Raw genomic sequence first — 20790 nt, forward strand, 5'->3', positions numbered from 1 at the left:
GGAGGCCTTTGAATATTCAAGCAATGACGAATCTTCGGGGAAGAAGTCACAAGGAGATCCGGTAAATAATCAAGAGGAAACCGAATCGCGATATACCATGGTACGCAGTCACGGGCTGACTAGGCATTTAGTTCGCGTTTACCTAGCGTATTCGCGGGCCAGTTAAGCTCTCGCTTTCGAGCCGCCAGCACCGACAGATCTTCTCCAATTGTTTCCAATCGCAAGTCCGCGTAACTTTGAATTTATCTTGCGACTCGCGTTCGTCAGATTTGCACCGACATCCAAACCTACTTTACCTTTCTCCTTTGAATACAGCCAATTTTTTTTTATTATTCTAATCTCTCCTTGGTTTCCTTATTCTCATTCCCTCCAATCGCCCTTTCTTCCTACCTTCCTTCCTTCCTTCCTTCCTTCCTTCCCTCCTTCCTTCCTTTTCCCTTTCCTTTCTTCCTTGTTTCCCTCCTACCATACCTTCCTTCGTTTCTTCTTTCTTTCAAACATCTGTCGTTGGTTTTACTGTAAAACGATCAAAGATTTTTAAACGTGTATCAGGACCGTTTCTCACAGGCGTCTACTACTGCCGAGTACCACAAAGCAGATGCTTGTTGATATTGCAAAAACAAGTCCAAGAAGTTTGCTGTTTCTTCGGATCAGAAAATCTCTTCTAACCACGAGTAAGTGAAACTTTGCTACAAAACATTTGACGATCGTCGATTACCGAAATATCAGTGGTACGTGATCTTCTTCTTGTTCATTATCTTATCATCGATGTTTCAATTGCATTTATCTCAACTCATGATCGTGGATTCAAATTGTTCGCGCTAATGAAAATTAACGTTTATATCGCGATTTCCGCAAATTATAATTACATATTCGCGTGAGCGACTGCTTCGTGCGAAATTCCATCGTAAAATTGGGACAGTTGATCTCAAACAAAATTTGTATAGATGAAAACGCGGTAAGTCAAATGATTTTGAATCATCAGTGGAACGAAACATCTTGTATATACAATGTGCAAACATCTTGTTGCGTAACGGTCTATCGTAAACGATTCGGAGCACGTTTTTAAACAAACGTACCTGTCATGAATACGAAAATTATACTGTTGTCATTCACGTTTAAGTATTATCTCATTCACGTTGCGTACGTACCTGTATGCGTGTATATGCATGGAAATGAAGTGAGTAATTTCGAATAATTTAAAATCAATCGAACTACCGTATTACGGTAGAGAAGTAAACATCGATTTGCACAAAATTCTTGACATTTGCATGGATGCCCCGACAAATTGACGATATCGTGCACCGAAACTATATCATCGATAGTTGCGATCACACAACTCTTACCCCAAATACATAACGCAAAGAAAACGATCGGAATTTGGGACAATGGGCATATACCTACGCTTTAATATGACGTTCGCGTTATTTTTAGCGTCAACAATTTGAAAGATCGCGTATAAGCATTGGCACGTCTTGCGATAAACAGATTAAATGAAGAAGAAGAAGAAGAAGAAGAAGAAGATGATGATGAAGAAGAAGAAGAGAAAAAAGGAAAAGAAAAAATAATCGGGAGAGAAAGAGACGTTTGAGGTTGAGGGTCGGAAGAGGCAGGAGGAGGATAGGTGGAAGAAGAGGAAAGAGAATAATTTGGAAAGTGAAACTTGGTTTAATTTTAGCAACGTTAAACGGATCGTGTTTAATATAAATCTTAAAGAAGCGCAATGCTTGCGAACCTAGTGCTTCGATGGGGGAAAAACGATGAGATAAAAAGAGGGGGAATCGATTCGTATTTCACGAGGTATTATTTCGAGGAGCAATTACGCGTCCAAATCGACGGAAAGTTGATCGCCCGATAAAGAAAAATCTGTCGGATCGAGAACGATACACGCGTATAAGCGTGAAGAAAATATCGAATAAATGACTGGAAGAATATCAAACAAATTTGCCGACGCGTGAGATCACATCGATGGAACGTACGTTCGTTTGTTTTATCGATAAAATAATCTTTGCATCCTGTAGCGTTGAAATTCGTGTAAAAATATACGGTGCCCATTAACCTCTTTCTTTAACCTCGATTTTCGTCAATTGAGTTATTTTTAAAATAGCCTCCGATCGCATACGAGTCACTATAATTATATACCGCTTACTTTTCTAATTCTTTCAATCTTTCTTGCTGGGAGAATTTAACGACTGTTAACAAGATTAATAATATGCTATGGCATGTCAATTTCGCGCGATTTTTCCCGATCGTTTTTCCCGCGTTATTCACGATATTCCAACAATTCGACTAATTTTTATACGTATCGTCTTACTTCTCTTCTATTATTAATATGCGTGTGTATATATCGTACATGTATAGGTATAAAACGTTACGTTACGCGCGTTTCCGATATGATATGACCAAAAGCCAAGGTTTATCGGAAACGAATGATCACACATACATTGACGCGTTGCGTTCAACACGATGCATAATCGCTTGGAATTAAATAATGGACAAGATCATCCTCGTTTATAAGATTACCTATCATGTCAATCGATACTCAATTGAATGAATCGCGTATGCTGTATCGAGTTCAATACAATTGGAACGTTTCTTTCATTCACCATGATACATTTTTTGTCAATGCATTCATTTTAATCGTCATCGTTGTTGTCATCCATCAAAGGTTGCATACTTTTCCATTGACTGCATTCATTGAATAATAGAATGTTCAACGCGAGCGTATGATACATCCGATAAAATGCTAGACGTACTATTATGCGTCACGCGCGTTTTCATAGTTACATATGAGATCGGTCATGATAGTGTACGCTTACGTTTACACGTCGGATATTATTGAATCGAGTACGAAGACCGAAAAGCGACATCTTCCCGAGTGCGAAGCTCAAATCGCGATATTCGAGTAGAATTGCCCTTAATTTTCAAATTACGTGAACCGTAATATTCTCGGTCAGATACTTGTCATTCTCAGTCTGTTTCTAATGAAACTAAAAACGGGTCAAGATCGACGATGCGATGGTCGAGTCGTGCGTATCTATTCGATATACAACGTAAAGTAGAAGTTATAAGTGGAATTCGCTTCGAAGATTCGAAAGTTTTTAACGCGAAATCTGTATTATTTTGTGCTTGGAAAATTTCGAACGCTCGAACAATCGCTAATGATGATATGTCTATGTATATGAAAGGAAATAAACGTAAAACACGACACGTTCCAGTCTGATAGATTCCATTAATATTATAATGCAATAAACTGCGTTCGATAACAAGCGTCTGCAAACGCTCGATCGTTCGATGCGTTTGACGATCCGTTTTATCGTCGCCAACCCCGACTCTATCTATTGTCATCGTTATCTAATAAATGCGAACAAATCGCGCGATTTTTCGTTCCACTGTTTCACGGTCAAATCGCGACCTACTTCTATCCCGTTCGTGAAACAAAGAATACCAGCGCATGACATTTAACGAGCAAGAAAGAGAAAACGTTTGAAATGGTTCCAAAAAGATATCCGATGATTTTACGTACAGTTGGCATTGCGACCGTTAATCACTGCCAATTGCTGCCTAGTCCCACGGACCTGACCCAATAATCCAGAATATTACCTATGAAAACGAAAACAAGAACGAGAAATTTCTACTTGTATTTTATGCAAATTTACTACCGTTGAGATCGAAATCGATCAAAATATCGATCATTGTTTTCCGTTTCAAGAATGAAGAGTCACAAGGGTAGATAAGGCCAGCAAAGAAATGCCACTAAAAATGTGAACGTTGAATCGATTGCAGGAAACGACGAACGCGTGGAAAATGCGATCCTGGAAAGGCTCAGCGTGCGGTATTTTTCTTCTGGCTGTGGTGTCGTCGATCGTCGATGGGATACCCGATTTTTCGGACTTGCCGGCAGGTCCTTATTGCGCCCAATGGTATCCACAAGGCGATTGTTGCACAGGTCGTCAGGACGAGTGTAGTACTCCGATTCTCAGCACCGTTTGTTACTGCGATGATTTTTGCAACCGAGAGAAACAAGAAGATTGCTGTCCAGATTATTGGAGCCACTGCAAAGGAATCGAACCCAACGTCACTCTACCACCGCTGCAAGAAACAAGACGTTCGTAACTAACAAAAGTCTATTCGAAGATCCTTTCCAGCGAGGCAAAGCTATTCATAGATAATTCCTTGTTTCAGGTTGCTATTTCCAGGGGAAATATTACAACCAAGACCAAACATTTACAATCAATTGCAATATATGGTATATTTATTTTGTATATCGCAAACGCTTAACAGATTCGCATACTTACTTTTGGTAAACTCATCAACGATACATGTACGATCTTTCAGCAAATGTACGGTAATGGGTAGAGACACCGAAGTATTTTGCGAACAGCATCGATGCTTGCAAAACCCAGAACTAATAGATGAGATCAACTCGCTGGATTTGAGTTGGAGGGCACGAAATTACTCCGAGTTTTGGGGTAGAACGTTAGACGAAGGTGTGAAACTACGCTTGGGTACTTTAAATCCGTCACGATCGGTAAGAAGCGTAAATTTCTTCGATGTTTACTTCAGTAATTTCGATTCGTTTCGATTCGAATGCGATCAATTCAAGCAAATTCGATCAACCGTTGCGTCCACCGGACATCCAAGGTTTACAGAATGAATTCCGTGCGACGGATTTACGATCCGGAGTCCCTACCACGAGAGTTCGACGCCAGGATTCGTTGGCCTCGAGAGATCTCGGACATAGACGATCAAGGTTGGTGCGGCGCATCCTGGGCTATTTCTGCGACACGCGTCGCTTCAGACAGATTTGCCTTAATGAGTAAGGGAGCCGATAGCGTCCTCCTCAGCGCACAGCATTTACTCTCGTGTAACAACAGAGGACAGCAAGCTTGCAGCGGCGGCTATTTGGACAGAGCCTGGCTGTACATGCGAAAATTCGGGTAATTCTTGGTTAAATCGTTATTACGCTATGTCTTTTATGCACCAATCCTTTTGATACTACGTTCAATTCGCTTTCGATTCAGCTGGTGATAATAATACTATAACTACTCGGCTACCTGATTTTTATCTTTCCTTTTTCTGCGATTTCACTTTTTAGCCTAGTCGACGAAGACTGTTATCCATGGGAAGGCACGAACGCACAATGCAAATTGCGAAAAAGAACAGACTTGAAGACTGCTGGTTGTCGTCCTCCGGTAAATCCACTTCGAACAGAATTATACAAAGTTGGGCCGGCTTATCGGTTAGGCAACGAAACCGATATTATGTACGAAATTTTAACATCTGGACCAGTGCAAGGTAAGTGATTTCTTGTCAACCTGACATTTTTTCTTTATTCGCAAACACTTAACAAAGAGGTCGATGAGATCTAACGACGACAATACTTTTAGCTACCATGAAAGTTTATCAAGACTTCTTCTCTTATGAATCCGGAATATATAAACACACGACAACCACCGAACATTATGCATTTGGCTATCATTCGGTTAGGATTATCGGATGGGGGGAAGATACGTCCGCGCATCGTCATCACAACTTGCCAATCAAGTATTGGGTAAGGCTCCTCTAATACTTCTACCTATTTTTCTACCCTTACATTGAAACGATTCACGATTACGTACCGATAAATAATACGTAACGAATTTTTTGCTCCAGTTGGTCGTCAACTCTTGGGGTCAGCAATGGGGCGAGAGTGGTTTGTTTCGAATTCAAAGGGGAACTAATGAGTGTGATATCGAATCGTTCGTAGTAGCAGTATGGGCGAAAACTATCTAAGGAAAGGTGCAAGAATCAGGAAATGCTGCATTTATCTATCGGATCGTATATTGCGTTGCGTTGCGTTCCATTGCGCTTTATTTCTATCAATATACGAAATCGATTCGTGTTCGATTCATCGTTATTTCCTTTGCATCATTATATATATATTTTTCTCATTCACAAAAAATTCCATTTAACATATTTTATTAACGTATCAATTAATGTTTGCACACAGTTTAAGAAACAAATGAAACGATTGCCAAATACTTTCTGACCATATATGTAGGCAACACCATGTATGAACTAATTCATCTGTATGTTAGGGAATAAAATATCAGATGCTCTGAATATATTAATATATTTTTGCATAAAGTAGTTTTCTAACTGACCCTTGTTGAAACACGTCACTGGCGCTTGTTCGTATCTGGCACTCGTTATCACTTCTATAGTGATTACCGGCTATTTTACCTGCGTGGCTATTTTTCAAACTACCACGCTACGTCGAGCACTTCTACAATGCGGTCTGTACACTTCCAACTTATCTTTTGGTGTATTCATCGCAGAATAATCGATCGGAAATGGTACGTTATTGCCCCGAATTAAGCAGGAATCTGTCATACCGAGAAAATGTTCTCCTGGTCCGAACGGACCGCGACCGAATAAAAAGTTGGCGAATACGAGTTGGTATTGTGGCCAACCGAGACGATGGTCTCCGTTCTAAAGAAAATGCAAAAATTAATTGTTTTAATATTTCCCTTGCCTGCCATCTCATTATTTTATTCCCATCCCTCCAATCATCAAACCCTTTCCCACTCTCTTTCATGCACTCTTGATCTTTTCTTCTTATTATGCATCTCCCATAATTTCCTTTTATCCTCCTATATTTTCACGCATGCTAATCTTAACAATAATATCAACCGTAAAAAATATCTATCATATATGTAGTATAGCGTGGTATTCCTTTATAGTATAGTGTAGTGTAGTACAGTATAGTATAATATAGTACAGTATAGTATAGCTTATTACCGACGTCACAGAATTATATGCCATATCCAGACATTTGGAGATCCTGTCAGATTCTAGGCCAACCACTGATCCGTAAAACGAGCCAAGCTCTTTCTTCGAAATCACTCCATTCACTGAACTATTGATAGCAAGAAAAAATATTCGTGGCAAAATTTTTAACCAAAATGGAATGTCATTGTAAGATGCGCCTCCAGCTGGTGCGACAACGCGCGCCCACCAACACAACCATTCCTCCAGGCTGATCTTTCCACGGTCACCTTCGTTCTTTTTCTCTTGAAAGATTAAGTCCGCTAGTCCTTGTTCGGCCTCTATTAATCGTAAATATTCGGGCCCGTTCCATGACCAATCTGCGAATCTTCTCAGTCGCTTTCAAAAATATTGAACTATTAACATAAATATTTCGATGATATAACAATATTAGACGAACACGTCTATTTGTAAATATACCTCTGAAAGCATTCGAAAATCTTTTCGGTTAATAAAACCATCTCTATCGTGGTCCAAAAGATAAGTGAAAAAATGTGAAAACTTGTCGCGTTGAATGGGTGCTAAATCCTTTAACTTTCCTCCCTTCTTGGCTTCTTCTATAGCGATCAGATTTTCATCGCTTGGATATCGACTCACCCATGTTGCTGTTTTACCGAAAATACAAAGGAGAAACAAAGAAGAAAACAAAAGAAAAAGAAAAAATGTTTGGTTAATGCAAAATGATATTCTGATAACGATAGCGTAAACTATAAACGCATATATTAACGCATACTTTGCGTATGGATACTTGTAATATACCTACATATGTATGTAATAAAAATAATATCTGTGTTTCCCTATGTTTTTACCGCCTTTATTTTATCCATTCAAATCTGGTCTATCGTATTTGAAATTCTGTTGTTATATCTAACGTTCAAACTTCGCGAACAAAAATGACAAAATCTTACTCCAAACGTGTACGCTCCAACTAGGATGTTCCAATTGTTTATTCGAAACAGGATCATTAACGATTTCATCGACATTAGTCGAAACAGTTCGCCATCTCTTCAACAAATCTTTCGTTCTGTCGCGTGTACGATCACAAGCTTGTCGCCAGTTCGCGATAAATTTGCGCGGCACTTTCAATGCGTTATTCTCTTCCAGACCAAGTTCTTGGCTACCAGCGGAACTTCTGCTTCTTTTGTCGGTCGTTTCGGTTTCCGTTGCCGTTTCGTTTCCTTCTACGACCTCTTGCATCGATGGATAATAAATCGGATCCTTTATACTGTCTGAGCGACTCTCCATCGCGGACTACGTCTCCTTAACTACCACTTATTCGTGCTACCTCTCCTGAAATAATCAATTCCTCGACAAGAGGTCACCAGGTCGCTCGATAATGGAACTGTCTGTACCGTCTAATATTTTCATAACTGGTTTTGTATTTTCATCGTATCATCCAACATCCTTCTACATTTCCCACTGTAACTTTTGATTTATCTTGACAATTGATTGCGGGTCGAAAATCAAATCTCTTGCGATTCTTTTAAACGTCCAACTATAAACAAATCAATCTGTGATGCTCTTGACAAAAGTATCATTTTAACAGAAAGGAAACCTTAAAAAAGGAAGAAAGAGAAATATTTGTTAAAAATTGTCATTTTCGGAATTTAATTAGTTTATTTATTTGTTATATTCATCTTACTGAACTTATCTACATATTTAAATGCGCATTAGAATCACCTTAAACTTCCTAACTTCAATTCGAATATTTCGAATGAATTGTGCATCAATTATTAAGTTTTTTCTACACTGTACGATTATAGTCCGATAACTATTCTGGTGGTTTCCTTTACCTTTTTCTTACATTATCGGTGGATGAAACACATAAAAAATTTGTTGCTTTTTCCTTCCCATAGATGTCTCCGTGATACTTGTAGCATCGAGTATACTATCTTCAGTATTAGTATACAATGGCTTAATACGTCGACGCCGGAAAGGTTATATTTCCCTTCCTTCTATTTCAATTGTCGAGGGTGAGTGCTACGTGCTTGAAATCGTGTTATATCTCAAGAATCCAATCGTATTTCTGTATCGCTCGTGGAAGAAATTTATTGTTAAGCGTACTCGTACAAAATGTTTTTGTGATTTTATTCGTTATTTTTACGAGAATGCTATATTTATTGTGTCAATGAAGTTAACCTTTTCATTTATTGTATCTCATGCCTCGTTTCCTTTTATTTCCTTAGATATCCTGATTTTAATTATTGTTGATGCCTCTTTAGATTAAGTTTAATTGTACGCTTATTCAGTTATGATTATATCTGTATTGTTTTTTCTCAGGGTTTCGCGATGGGTGCATATAAATATATGCAAGAGTTGTATCGCAAGAAGCAGAGCGATGTTCTGCGATTCTTGCTTCGTGTCAGATGTTGGCAATATCGTCAATTGACCAAAATGCATCGTGCTCCTAGACCATCTAGACCCGATAAGGCACGTCGTCTGGGTTACAAAGCTAAAGAAGGTATAAATCATAGTTTCTCAATAGGAAATATAAAATGACAAACTTTACCAAATTTTAACATTTTCAAATCAAACTAGTTACATTACATTAATTACTTTAATTGTATAATTTTAGTTCTTACTTATTATTTTTTTATCATTATTTTTATTTTTACATGTAAAATATCTGCAACATTAAATGTTTAAAAAGTACAAATGATGAGATATACATGCACCACTCTTACAATTACATGATGATTTGTATATACTGACATTGTTTTCTTTCTAATTTAAACTATGTAAGATTTATGTATATGTAATGTAATACACATGAGAATTTTACTATCAATATGCAGGTTTTGTCATATTTAGAATTCGTGTACGAAGAGGTGGTCGTAAACGTCCTGTTCCCAAAGGTGCAACTTACGGAAAGCCGAAAAGTCATGGCGTTAATCAGTTGAAGCCTACTAGAAAATTACAATCTGTTGCTGAGGTAAGTTCATAACTGGAATATCACTTTACATATAGAGACCAATTCTTGCTCTTTTGTTTTTATTTTTTTATTAATAGACAAATAATATTTTGTAATTTAATTATCTTCAGGAACGTGTTGGTCGTCGTTGTGGTGGTTTACGAGTTTTAAACAGTTACTGGGTAGCTCAGGATTCTTCATATAAATATTATGAAGTTATCCTGATTGATCCAGCACATAAGGTAATTTTCATAATATTTGAACAATTTATACGCATACTTTAACAGAATATGATGATATTGTTATATATTACTGAAATATTGTGATTTTTCATCTTCCTTGGATGTCTGAATGAATAAATACAGTAAAAGAGATTTACAATACAGTTGCAAGAGATGTATTATTAATATTCAATTATATTTCAGGCAATTCGTAATGATCCAAAAATTAACTGGGTATGTAATGCAGTACATAAGCATCGTGAACTTCGTGGAAAGACATCAGCAGGCAGAAGTTCGCGAGGTTTAGGCAAAGGACATCGTTACTCACAAACTATCGGTGGTTCTCGTCGTGCAGCATGGTTGAGAAGAAACTCTTTGTCACTTCGCAGAAAACGATAAATTTCTTAAGTATTTCGAATAATGATCTTCACGTGTATACGATACATCATTTCATTGATATATTAGAAATATTTGTATCAATATTATGGTATATCTTGTACGAAATAAATGTTTCTTTCTTAATGGGTTATTTTATATACTTTTTTCATGCTTTTTCATTTCGTTATATAATTTTTTTTATTGCATTCTTATTATACTTTTTTCTTACATTCGGTTCAGTTATATGTATTAGGTCATCCTATAAGTTCGTGCCGTTTTTCGAGCGGTTATATATGTTAAGATTGTTTACATACCTTTCAGTTTCATGAAAAAATGTAATCCCCCTCTCGTTGTACAACTTCTTCCCATTTTTCTGGTAGGGCCATTATTCCGTCTCGACAAAAGTTCTCTTGTTTTTCTTTAAAATAATTTTCTAAGCTATTTTTGAGAATGTCAATATTTTCAAATTTTTTACCTACTAAAAAGTGTTGTAATGCTCTGAACAGGTGGTAATCAGATGGGGCAATGTCTGGGGAATACGGGGGATGTGGTAAAATTTCCCAATTAAATTCAGACAATTTTTTTGTAACGCTTTTCGCGACATGCGGTCTAGCGTTGTTCCGTAAGTTCATGGAGCACCCAAACGTTCAACTTTGACACCATCCCCATTTTTTTAAACACCTATGAATCGTTATCTTAGGTATTTTCAGAACATTTGACATCTCTTGAACTGTCAAACTTCGTGATTTTTCAACAAGATCCCGAATTTTATCTTCGTCTGTCTGAGGAGGACGCCCGGAGCGTTCCTCGTCTTCTAAACAAAAATTCCCAGCTCTAAAACGTTGAAACCACTTCCTACAGGTGCGAGATGAAAGCGCATTTGCTCCGTAAAAATACCCGCGAAAATCTGCTCTAGCCTGTTCTCGATCAACTAAGCTCAAGTGCATTGGTCCCTTATCGCCGTATGTTTATAAATCGGCACATGAAATGTATACACAAAAGTCGGCCCGAACTTATGGGATGACCTAATACAAGTCTCAAATTTTTTTATTTTGATGGAATATTAAAACTCATAATTCTGTGCCATAAATTTCTGTATTTATCCATTATACATATAATCTAAAAATAACGTTAAAAAATATATTTTATTGTCCAGGGCCAGACAGTGACTTATCCATGAACTTTTTCTTTGCAAAACATAGCCACCATTTGCTTGGTTTACCATCTTCACCATATACCTTTTCTACAAGCCTAACACCTGTTTCTTGTCTTATTTGTTGTAAATATTGCCTCATAGTATCTGTAGAAAAAGAAACAATTTTTTTATCTAATACCTGCATCCTTTTTGGTAAAAAAAATTAACACAATATGTATATTACCTGCTTCTACGGGATTACTTGGTTTTGCATATACAGAATTCAAAGGAAAACCAGGATCACCAGGGATGTCAAATTTTGATATAGCAAGAGAATACATTTCATTTGTTGCTTGAGCTTGTGTTGCACACTTCTGTAATCTCTTCAAGCACTCCGTTATATATAACGTAATATAAATTAAAACTCTATCAGCTTCACTCTAAAATGACGCAATTCCTAATGCTTTTCAAATGTAGATTTAACTCCAAATAAAGATAAAATTAATACCTTGATTTCATATGTCCTAAAGAACACATTTGCCTTAAAGAAATACAATGCTTCGTCAATTATATCTAAATCCTTATTATTGAAGGGAGGTGCAGGGCCCCTAAAATGCGTTCTAATAGGCAAAAGTGCCATATTACCGACATTTCCATTATTTTCAATGAAACTTGAATGATATGCCTATAATAAAAAACGACTGACATGTCCGTATAGCACTATAATAAATTTGATAAGAATAAAACGTATGTACATAAGAAAATCTAAGGTAAAAGCAAGTGTTAATAAAAATGATCTACCAATGGTACACGTAATGTTCAATATTATATTAAAACATGTTACTTACAGGCATACTGACAAATCAATGTAAAATATGTACCGTTTAAATCTATAACTTTTCACATGTATAACGTCAAACGAGCGTATTCACCTTATATGTAACACGCAAATCAATACATCATATACACATTTTTGATTAAAGATAGCAAAGTTAACAAGATACGTGAGTAATACTGAGTATATACAGCCAGCTTCAAGAGCATAGAAATTCTAACAACGCCTAACAAGTTCTAGGTCTTTTGGTATATAAAGTATATAAAGTAATTGAATTTTTAACATTTCAATTTCAGTTTTGTTTTATATATAAATATAAACATATATCACGTATAATTTGGACCTTAATGATATTTCTCATTTTCAATATTCTAACTAGTGTAAGAATTCTTTGATTGGTAGATTAACCAACGTTCATAATATCCACTTTATTCTATTCGTTTATAAGTATCTACCCTGCATACATATGTAGATTTAGAAAATATTATACTTTTTGTCATATTCAATGTTACATAATTTCTTACTCAAATCATGAAATTTTGTATAATAAAATTTATTCTAGTAATAATCCAATGAAATGCATTTTTGATTTTTTAGATTGGTCATTCTATTCATTTTATGCGAGAATTACTTCCGGTCATTTCCGTTAAATGGCGACGACGATGGATAGTTCGTATCGCAGTGTGTGGTCGTAACATCTTCTTCGTGATTTTGAGGAACCAATTAATTGTTCTTTTTGTCTATCATAATTTTATTACTTCAGTTAGTTCATGTATGATAATTCGTTTATAAACTTATACGTGCAAGAACGATAAAATCGAAAGCATAAGCGTACCTTTTGTCGGATCCTTTTGTATAAGAATAATGGCTGAAGTTGAAGGAAAAAAGCTTACTGAACTGCGAGTTATAGATCTAAAAACAGAACTTGAACGACGCGGGCTAGACAAAACTGGCAATAAAGCAGCACTTCTCGAGCGTCTTTCCAAAGTAAATTTTTTTACTTCTCATACTGCTTATTAAGATATCGTTAATAGCATTACTCGTTATTTTATCGCCATTTTAACCCTCTTGATATCATTGATAGTTTATTTTAGTAGTAATCAACGTATATGATTACAGAAAATTAATTTCGTTAAACAATCACTATAATATTACCTTTTTAAAATACAAATTTTATTTTCTAATTACAGTTAACTAATGAAATTAGAGTTCTTAATCCGGATATCTTATATTTTTTTAACTGTTGTTGTTATTATAATTAAGGTAATGTCATTATTATGTTGATGTATAAAGGCTATAACAGATGAAGGTCAAGATCCTGATGAATACTTGATTGTACCTTGTGGTGGATTATGCAAAGTTAGCCCAAGAAAAAACAGTGGTATGTTATTTTGAGAGACAAATCTAATGTTATAATTGAGATTTATAATTGAGAAACAAATTTAATGTTATTTGTTCAACCTATCTATATTTCCTTTTTAATTTTAGTAACAGGTACAACAAATCAAGATGAATCTGTTGATACATTAGAAAACCAAAAGGAAGAAAGTATTGAGATATTGGATACTAACGAAACAAAACTCAAAGTAGAAACAAAGTCTGTTATAGAGGAGGATACAACAACATCCAAGATGGAAGTAAGTATAGTCAATATATTTCTTATATGTATTTTATGAATTATAAAATAAATGGACAAGTATTCTAGGAACAACAAAATGAAGTCCAAAATAATGTTAATAAGGAAATGGAACACAAGCAGGAACTTAAAAATCAATTGAATAAAAGTTCAATTGAAAATACACAGACTACTGATAAAAAAGTGGAATCTGATGTAGCTACTGTAGTAAATCAAACCACAACTAATTCAGTTTCGACCGTTGAGGCTAATGGTATCGACAATGAAGATTCCATCAATCTAACTATCGGCGAAGATGAAGAAAATCTCCTTGCGGAGGAGGTAACGAATTTAATTAAATCGTGACTCTAACATTTAAAGAAGGGAGAGGTAGGAACAGGACAAAAGAAAAAGTAAACGAAAGTAATTGTGTATTTTATCTTGTATGTTTCAGACAGAATCTCACGAGAGGCATAAGGGTAAGTTTTATCATGTATTGGACTTCACGTATATATGTACATATATGTATATACATATATACATACATATACACATATCTATTTATATGTATATGTATGTATGAATAGTCTAAGATTTCAAGGAATAAATATAGCGCTACTATTGTCGATGGTCACGAGTAAGTTATTTAAATATGTGGCATCAAGACTAAGGGACATATTTATCTACGTGTAAACCCTCACCTATTCAGAATTACGAGCGCGCTGAATTTGTCAACAAAGTTACTCTTCATGCTTCATTTTACATCCAATCTTCGAGCTTCATATGTGCAATCAAGCACACGTGCAGGAATGGATGCACACCCATTTGTCATGTGGACATGACAGCAGTAATATACCAGCAATGTATCATGGCACGATGATCGACAAGGTTTCAACTGAAATGAAACGTACATTCGCCGACGTTCTTGTGCGCAGTTTAATACCAACAAAGTTAATGTTGATATTATGTTCCACAAGTTTATCCCATAAGTGCTAGTCTATAAGTTAGTTAACGTTAGAGTTTGATATAAAGTTACATTTAATTCTACCTAACCACATAGAGCATCGTTGGATCGTTTGGTCTCCGAATTGTGTGGATACAAGAAGACTCAAGAGTATCTCAAGTCAAAACTCTTCCCAGTATGTGGTTGATGATGCATCGTTATTTATCACGCCGGAAAAATCAATGCCTTAAAACTATTGACTTAAAATTATCGCATGTTATTTTAACGTGCAGATATGTTGCTCTCGCAAAAATCATAGTTATCGACATAACCTTCTACGTGCGCACGCGCGCGTATGTGTTCCTTTCTTCAACCTTTTCAGCTTTTTTTTTTTCCTTTTCCATCTACCTTCCTTTCTTCTTTCCTGCATTATCTTTAGATTTCCTGAAATTTTTCTTTTAATTTAGGCTTTGGTTCAGAGTCTGTTTCGTGTAAAGGTACAAAGGTAACTTTAAGTTATTAGAAAATCGAAAGAAAACAAAGATAAAGTAGGGTCGCTATGGATTATACCATTGAAGAGCGAATTTGTGATATTGCAATCATGCGATCTTCATCATAATTTGCTCCGCAATCTGTTAGTGGTTCGGGAAAATTCCATGCAGGAAATACAGGCCACTAAGCAGCAGGAGTGTTAGGGAGGGAGAAGAAATCTGGCTTCGCAGAAAGTGACTATGCTACCTTGATTGTCTCTGCAGATGGAGGAGAGAAGAAGAAAGTGGAAGAAAGCAAGAAGGGAGAGTCTAAAGGGAGCAGTAGAGCAGAAGCCGGTGCCAACAACAAGGAAGGGACAACATCGGGTGGAAACGTCGGGACGAAGAGCAAGCAGGACGGTGGTGGAGACGGAAGCAAGAGGTTGGTCTCTCATTGCTAAACGGTTCACAGTGGTACGACAACGAAATGTCACACAACTCTATGCTAGCGATGCTCTTCCGCCGCATAAAATACCATCAGGATAATATACTGTCGAACGATGGATTTCCAAGCTGAATTATTCGTCACAATCGCACGCAAGATTACTTTATTCCCTTTTTTTCAATCGCATACGAAGTTCCTTTCCAATCTCGTATGTTTAGGCTATAATTCTTAACTCTGGAAAGTATGTTAAGAAATCGAGAAATTGGCTAGCAAACTTAACCAAATCAAGTCCTATATAAACCGCTCCTAATCATAAACGAATATTTTTCGATGGTGTGTTACACGATCTACAATTACCAATGAAAGCGATTTCATATGCTACCTCTTCCCTCTCTGGTGAAGATATTCGTTTATTAAATAAACAGCAGTTTCGTCGAGCATGGTAGCAAGATATATTAGCATCTCGAGATAAATCATACAATCGACTGATCCCGCTTAAGCCTTAACGCGACATCAAGCAATCATATCATTCACCGAAGACACTACTACTATATATTGCGTGTGTGTCGATACTTGTTGCAAGTTGCAAAGAAGTGCCAAGCCTACTCGGAAGAACTACGAAGGAGATGCCCCATTTTTGGAAAGCTTGTGTAAAAGGGATACACAATAATACAAATATATTTACCGCACGGACATACTTTCGTTACTCACGAATGATGAAAACTGGATTCAACTGCAATGAAAACATAGTAATTTCTTTAAACTGGTAACAAATTGTATCACAACGATACAAACAAGAGAACGTCAAAACGAATATCTAATTATTCCTACTGTTACTGTTATTGTTGTTTCCATTATTGTTGTTGCTGCCGCTGCTGTTGTTATTGTTATCTTTATCATTGTTAACAATGATGATGGTGCTAATGATGATGCTGGTGATAATAATAACGATGATAATAATAATAATCATGATAACGATGACGATGACGACGATGGTCATAATAATAGCGATATCATCATAAAAATAAAAGTTGCTAGCCAAATTTATATGCTTAACATAGTTACAGAGGTACCTAATTAAGCCTCGATAAAAACAAACAAAATCATTATTTCTAATATGTTATCTTTCATATGTAATAAGGATTGTTCAAATGATTACCAGTCATAATGAAAATAATAATTGTTTTCAGCGTGGAGTCTAGCAACAAGAGTCAAAAAAGGGATGATAAAGGTAATTATGAAATGATTTCTTAAATTTTGTTTACAGGATTGTCATTGAATTTTCAAATTAAAATTAACGGGATATTATCGCAGCTCATATGATTGCACGTGGTACATTTCTTTACTTTTTATTTGCAATTATTTTATTCGTTGTGCAGACAAGAAGACTTCACAAGTCAGCCCTGTTAATGCAAGCAGTAGAAACTTGTGGGTATCTGGATTGTCTTCGAGTACCCGTGCGACAGATTTGAAACAAATATTCTCAAAATATGGAAAAGTGATTGGTGCAAAAGTAGTTACAAATGCAAGAACGCCGGGAGCGAGATGCTACGGATATGTAACCATGTCCACCAGTGAGGATGCTGCAAAATGTATCCAACATTTACATAGAACTGAACTTCATGGGCGTGTAATATCCGTAGAAAAGGTAGATGAAACAAGAAAAAAAGAAAAGAAAGACTTCTTAAGCCATTGTCCTCATAAATCTTCTGGCATATATTCCCTCATGGCATGTTCTCTCATTTTGTGTTTAAAGGCCAAAGGAGATACTCAGCAGAGCCACATGCGCAAACGGGATACCACGAATGGAAAATCCGAGAAGAAGGAAGAAAAGGAAAAAATAAAGGATAATCATGAGATCAGTGATCGGAAGGATAAGGAAACGAAGAAAGAAACTGAGGATAAAGGATCAGAAGCAAGTAAGTAATTTCGTAATAAATAATTTACGTAAAATAATATTACGTGTGTTGTAAAAGGAACGTTTAAATGTACTGCAACAGCGAAAAAATCAGACGAGAAAAACAATGAGAATATCGAAAATAAAAAGATGGACGTACAAGAGAAGAAAGATGAAGTTTCAAAGGATGCCGATTCTCGGTCAACCAAGTCCACTAGCAAGAAACCGGAGAGCGAGAGAGGAAGACGCGACGAGAAGAGAATTCGATCCTGGGATCATCATCGATCTCACAGTCGATCCCGCAGCCGCGAACGGCGTAGACGTGATGACGTGCTGACATTTGCAAAGATCAGGGTAAAAGCCAATATTACCGGTGATAAGGGAGGGAGATATTTTTCTACCGTTTAACGATTTAGCTATCAAAAGATCAATTACGAAGCAAGGCTCTGACATGCCACATGTATTTTCAGGAGGAGCGAGAAAGACAAAGACTACGGGAAAGAGAGAGGATGCTTCGTGAAGAAGAACGAAGGAGAAGAGAGGATATGGAGCGACAACGTGAAGTAGAACGTAGGCAAAGAGAAGAAGCTGCACGATTGGAAAGAGAACGGGAGAAATTGCGAAGGGAAAGAGAAAGAATCGAGCAGGAGAAAGCCGAATTGCTCCGACTTGAACGGGAACGTCAGAAACTGGAGCGGGAAAAGCTAGAGCGAGAAAGATTGGAACTGAAAAGGCAACAGATGCGTTTAGAAGAGAGCAGGCGTGCTCCGCCCCCGCCGTCCATCAAGAGATGTTCCAGCGATAGAAGGGATCCTAGAGACATGTACGTCGAGCCAGATAGAAAGCGAATAACCACCGAACATAGTCGAAAACACATTCCGGAACGTGTGAGTGATCGTCGTGGTGAAATTTTGGATCGTGTCTCAGATAGACGGTTGGACGCGTCGCCACCTACCCGCTACGAATCTAGTAGGTAAGACACGTGTGTCATTCCTGATATATGTGCCTTAACGCAGGAGAACGGAAGCAGAAAAAATATGAAAAAATCGTAACACAAATTACAGATCCGCACAAGATTTAGGGTTAAAGAAGGAATTTAAACGCAGTAGCGAGTTCACTTCACGCAGTAGTCGTCCCGATAGCTTTTCAGATGTATCTCGAGGAAGAGAAGTGATCGTTCGCCGAGAAACTCTTGGCACGACTGCAACATCTATCGATCCTCGACAAGTTAAGGAAAGGTAAAATAGAGAGATAGAGAGAGAGAGAGAGAGAGAGAGAGAGAGAAGAGTGGATTATTTGATGTTTTGATACAATACACAGTTTGATTTTCCAAACTATAGAATCGTTTTTGTATAGATACGAACGTGCAAGTACAACCACTTATAATCGTGACCGTGATGTGAGACGTTCTGAAACAGATACCCATAGGAGCTCTAGGGATAGTCATACACGATATAGTGAAAGCTTCAAACCTACGGGTTCCAGCACGCCACGTTAGTATATCAAAAAGATTTAAACGGTTTTAAAAAATTGTTAAATTGAAGGTTAACACTATACCAATACTTGTTGTACGCACGCACAGGTGATAGTCGTTACGTTGAAAGTAATCGAACAACTAGTAGCTGGCACTCTGGACCTCCGTCTACAAAATCATTTAATTCTGTACCAAGTAGTGGGACCCGAGATCCAAGAAATGAACCATCCAGTTGGAGTTCTAGGTCCTCCGATAATGTAAACAGGTACATGACAAACCAAATCTCCTTTCTTTTTCTTTTTTGATAAATTTCCATACGATTTCAAAGCAAGGAGCCTAACAATAATCGAATTGATTTTAGATGGAGTAATTCAAGTAGCATGGGAAACACATTACGACATCCGGTACCACCAACGTATCAAAGTGGTCCTATTCAATCTATGGGATTGACAGCACCTGGGACAGCGCCCTCGTACGATCGTTTTGATCCATATAAATCGTCTATGCCGAGTATGAGGAAATATTGATCTTGTATCGCTGATTTATACCATTATAATGAATAATTGGTGAATTTTTGTATCCACGTGTTTCTGATGCTAGACACACGCGTGCGCTCACTTTCACATATGCACACGCACACTAAATTATTATTTATATGATTGTTAAATCAGATTTCATTATATTTCAGTAATTAATCATATATGTAAATTTTAGTTCCAAACAGTTGCGTGCATTTGATTGTGATTCGTAGAGCAGATGCAAATAACTCCTCTCGTGGATAAGTGACGTGTACATACATGTGTTAAAAATCATCTTCGACGCTCGCAGTCGCGTCGCTAACCTTCAATTAAATTTTTAATGAGTTGAATGTCTCACTCCCGATACTCGTCTAATCTATCATTAATAACGAGTTTTGAATTCTTCGGTTCACTCTTTGTCCATGCAAAATTTGGCATCATTTTCTTAAATAGTTTCTGAATTTGTGATTCAGGAGTGGAAAAAGGAAATTGTATTTCTACTATTACTGTTTCTACTGCTATTGCTATTAGTACTAGTACTACTGCTACTGCTACTGCTACTATACTGTTATTACTACTATGCTCTCGTTGCTGCAAGCAGATACTTCAGTGGTATTCATTGCGATAATGTAAACATACAATATAACTTATACGCTATAATATTCAGCGTATGTGTAATAACGAAGTTTAATAGATTTTTGTACATTTGTTAATAGCCACGATTTAGAGATCTAGAAAGAGACGATCGAAGTGGGACAAACTATTTTTCGTTTGTCTACAGCGTAATTACATTTATAAGATATATTATATCGATTGTTATTTGCAACTTCTTTCAAACAGTGACGCGCATTCATTTACATCATTGGAGATATATATTCTTCTAGAGTAATAAGACATACCATATAGCGTTATAAACAATTACATCGTGTACCTTCGATTAATTCCTTGTAGAAATACGTACATATTCTCGTAAGAATGTGACTGAACAATTTGTATATTAAATTCCACAAGACAACAGTGTATCTTATGACATTAAAATTTAGGTTCTTATGTAAAGCACACATACCATGTTTCAGTATAGCGCCAACTATCACGATATAAATAAATTTATGGTATATTAGAACTATTTGTTTTTAAA

General features: G+C 36.6%; 5 protein-coding genes across 9 annotated transcripts; 3 read left to right on the forward strand and 2 right to left on the reverse strand.

Annotated features, from left to right (window-relative positions):
- Positions 1–146: 146 nt before the first annotated feature.
- On the forward strand, positions 147–6129 carry LOC126914470 (tubulointerstitial nephritis antigen-like). Of its 2 annotated transcripts, none has more exons than XM_050718486.1 (8): positions 147–674; positions 3787–4108; positions 4186–4249; positions 4339–4531; positions 4645–4940; positions 5099–5298; positions 5391–5554; positions 5656–6129. In XM_050718486.1, the coding sequence occupies exons 2-8, from the start codon at positions 3808–3810 to the stop codon at positions 5773–5775; spliced, it is 1338 nt and encodes a 445-aa protein (XP_050574443.1). In that variant the 5' UTR covers positions 147–674; positions 3787–3807; the 3' UTR covers positions 5776–6129. The 2 variants fall into 2 exon arrangements, with proteins under 2 accessions (XP_050574443.1, XP_050574444.1); XM_050718487.1 differs by lacking the exon at positions 147–674 and adding an exon at positions 1616–1975.
- LOC126914475 (uncharacterized) lies at positions 5806–8614 on the reverse strand. 2 transcript variants are annotated; one of them, XR_007709662.1, is made up of 6 exons: positions 8491–8614; positions 7719–8365; positions 7231–7415; positions 6784–7149; positions 6147–6474; positions 5806–6069 (listed from the first exon to the last, which is right to left on the reverse strand). XR_007709662.1 is itself a non-coding variant. In XM_050718495.1 (6 exons), exons 3-6 carry the CDS (start codon positions 8053–8055, stop codon positions 6241–6243), a joined length of 1122 nt encoding a protein of 373 aa, XP_050574452.1. In that variant the 5' UTR covers positions 8056–8100; positions 8163–8365; positions 8491–8614; the 3' UTR covers positions 5806–6240. The 2 variants fall into 2 exon arrangements, 1 of the variants encoding a protein (XP_050574452.1); XM_050718495.1 differs by having other exon boundaries at positions 5806–6474; positions 7719–8100; positions 8163–8365.
- Positions 8615–8660: 46 nt separating this feature from the next.
- On the forward strand, positions 8661–10464 carry LOC126914487 (60S ribosomal protein L15). Of its 2 annotated transcripts, none has more exons than XM_050718518.1 (5): positions 8661–8783; positions 9091–9271; positions 9606–9742; positions 9853–9963; positions 10147–10464. In XM_050718518.1, the coding sequence occupies exons 2-5, from the start codon at positions 9100–9102 to the stop codon at positions 10339–10341; spliced, it is 615 nt and encodes a 204-aa protein (XP_050574475.1). In that variant the 5' UTR covers positions 8661–8783; positions 9091–9099; the 3' UTR covers positions 10342–10464. The 2 variants fall into 2 exon arrangements, with proteins under 2 accessions (XP_050574475.1, XP_050574477.1); XM_050718520.1 differs by lacking the exon at positions 8661–8783 and adding an exon at positions 8847–8870.
- Positions 10465–11396: 932 nt separating this feature from the next.
- On the reverse strand, positions 11397–12603 carry LOC126914492 (actin-related protein 2/3 complex subunit 3). The gene is made up of 4 exons (XM_050718526.1): positions 12304–12603; positions 11964–12140; positions 11700–11895; positions 11397–11620 (listed from the first exon to the last, which is right to left on the reverse strand). Exons 1-4 carry the CDS (start codon positions 12307–12309, stop codon positions 11466–11468), a joined length of 534 nt encoding a protein of 177 aa, XP_050574483.1. The 5' UTR covers positions 12310–12603; the 3' UTR covers positions 11397–11465.
- A 315-nt stretch (positions 12604–12918) lies between these two features.
- On the forward strand, positions 12919–20775 carry LOC126914448 (SAFB-like transcription modulator). 2 transcript variants are annotated; one of them, XM_050718421.1, is made up of 15 exons: positions 12919–13277; positions 13584–13671; positions 13779–13927; positions 13996–14247; positions 14360–14384; positions 15604–15760; positions 16954–16994; positions 17143–17411; positions 17520–17682; positions 17740–18014; positions 18131–18633; positions 18725–18898; positions 19017–19153; positions 19243–19399; positions 19496–20775. In XM_050718421.1, the coding sequence occupies exons 1-15, from the start codon at positions 13155–13157 to the stop codon at positions 19659–19661; spliced, it is 2679 nt and encodes an 892-aa protein (XP_050574378.1). In that variant the 5' UTR covers positions 12919–13154; the 3' UTR covers positions 19662–20775. The 2 variants fall into 2 exon arrangements, with proteins under 2 accessions (XP_050574378.1, XP_050574379.1); XM_050718422.1 differs by having other exon boundaries at positions 17764–18014.
- The last annotated feature ends 15 nt before the right edge of the window (positions 20776–20790 follow it).

This window comes from Bombus affinis, chromosome 3, assembly GCF_024516045.1.
Source record: "Bombus affinis isolate iyBomAffi1 chromosome 3, iyBomAffi1.2, whole genome shotgun sequence".
Lineage (NCBI taxonomy): Eukaryota > Metazoa > Arthropoda > Insecta > Hymenoptera > Apidae > Bombus > Bombus affinis.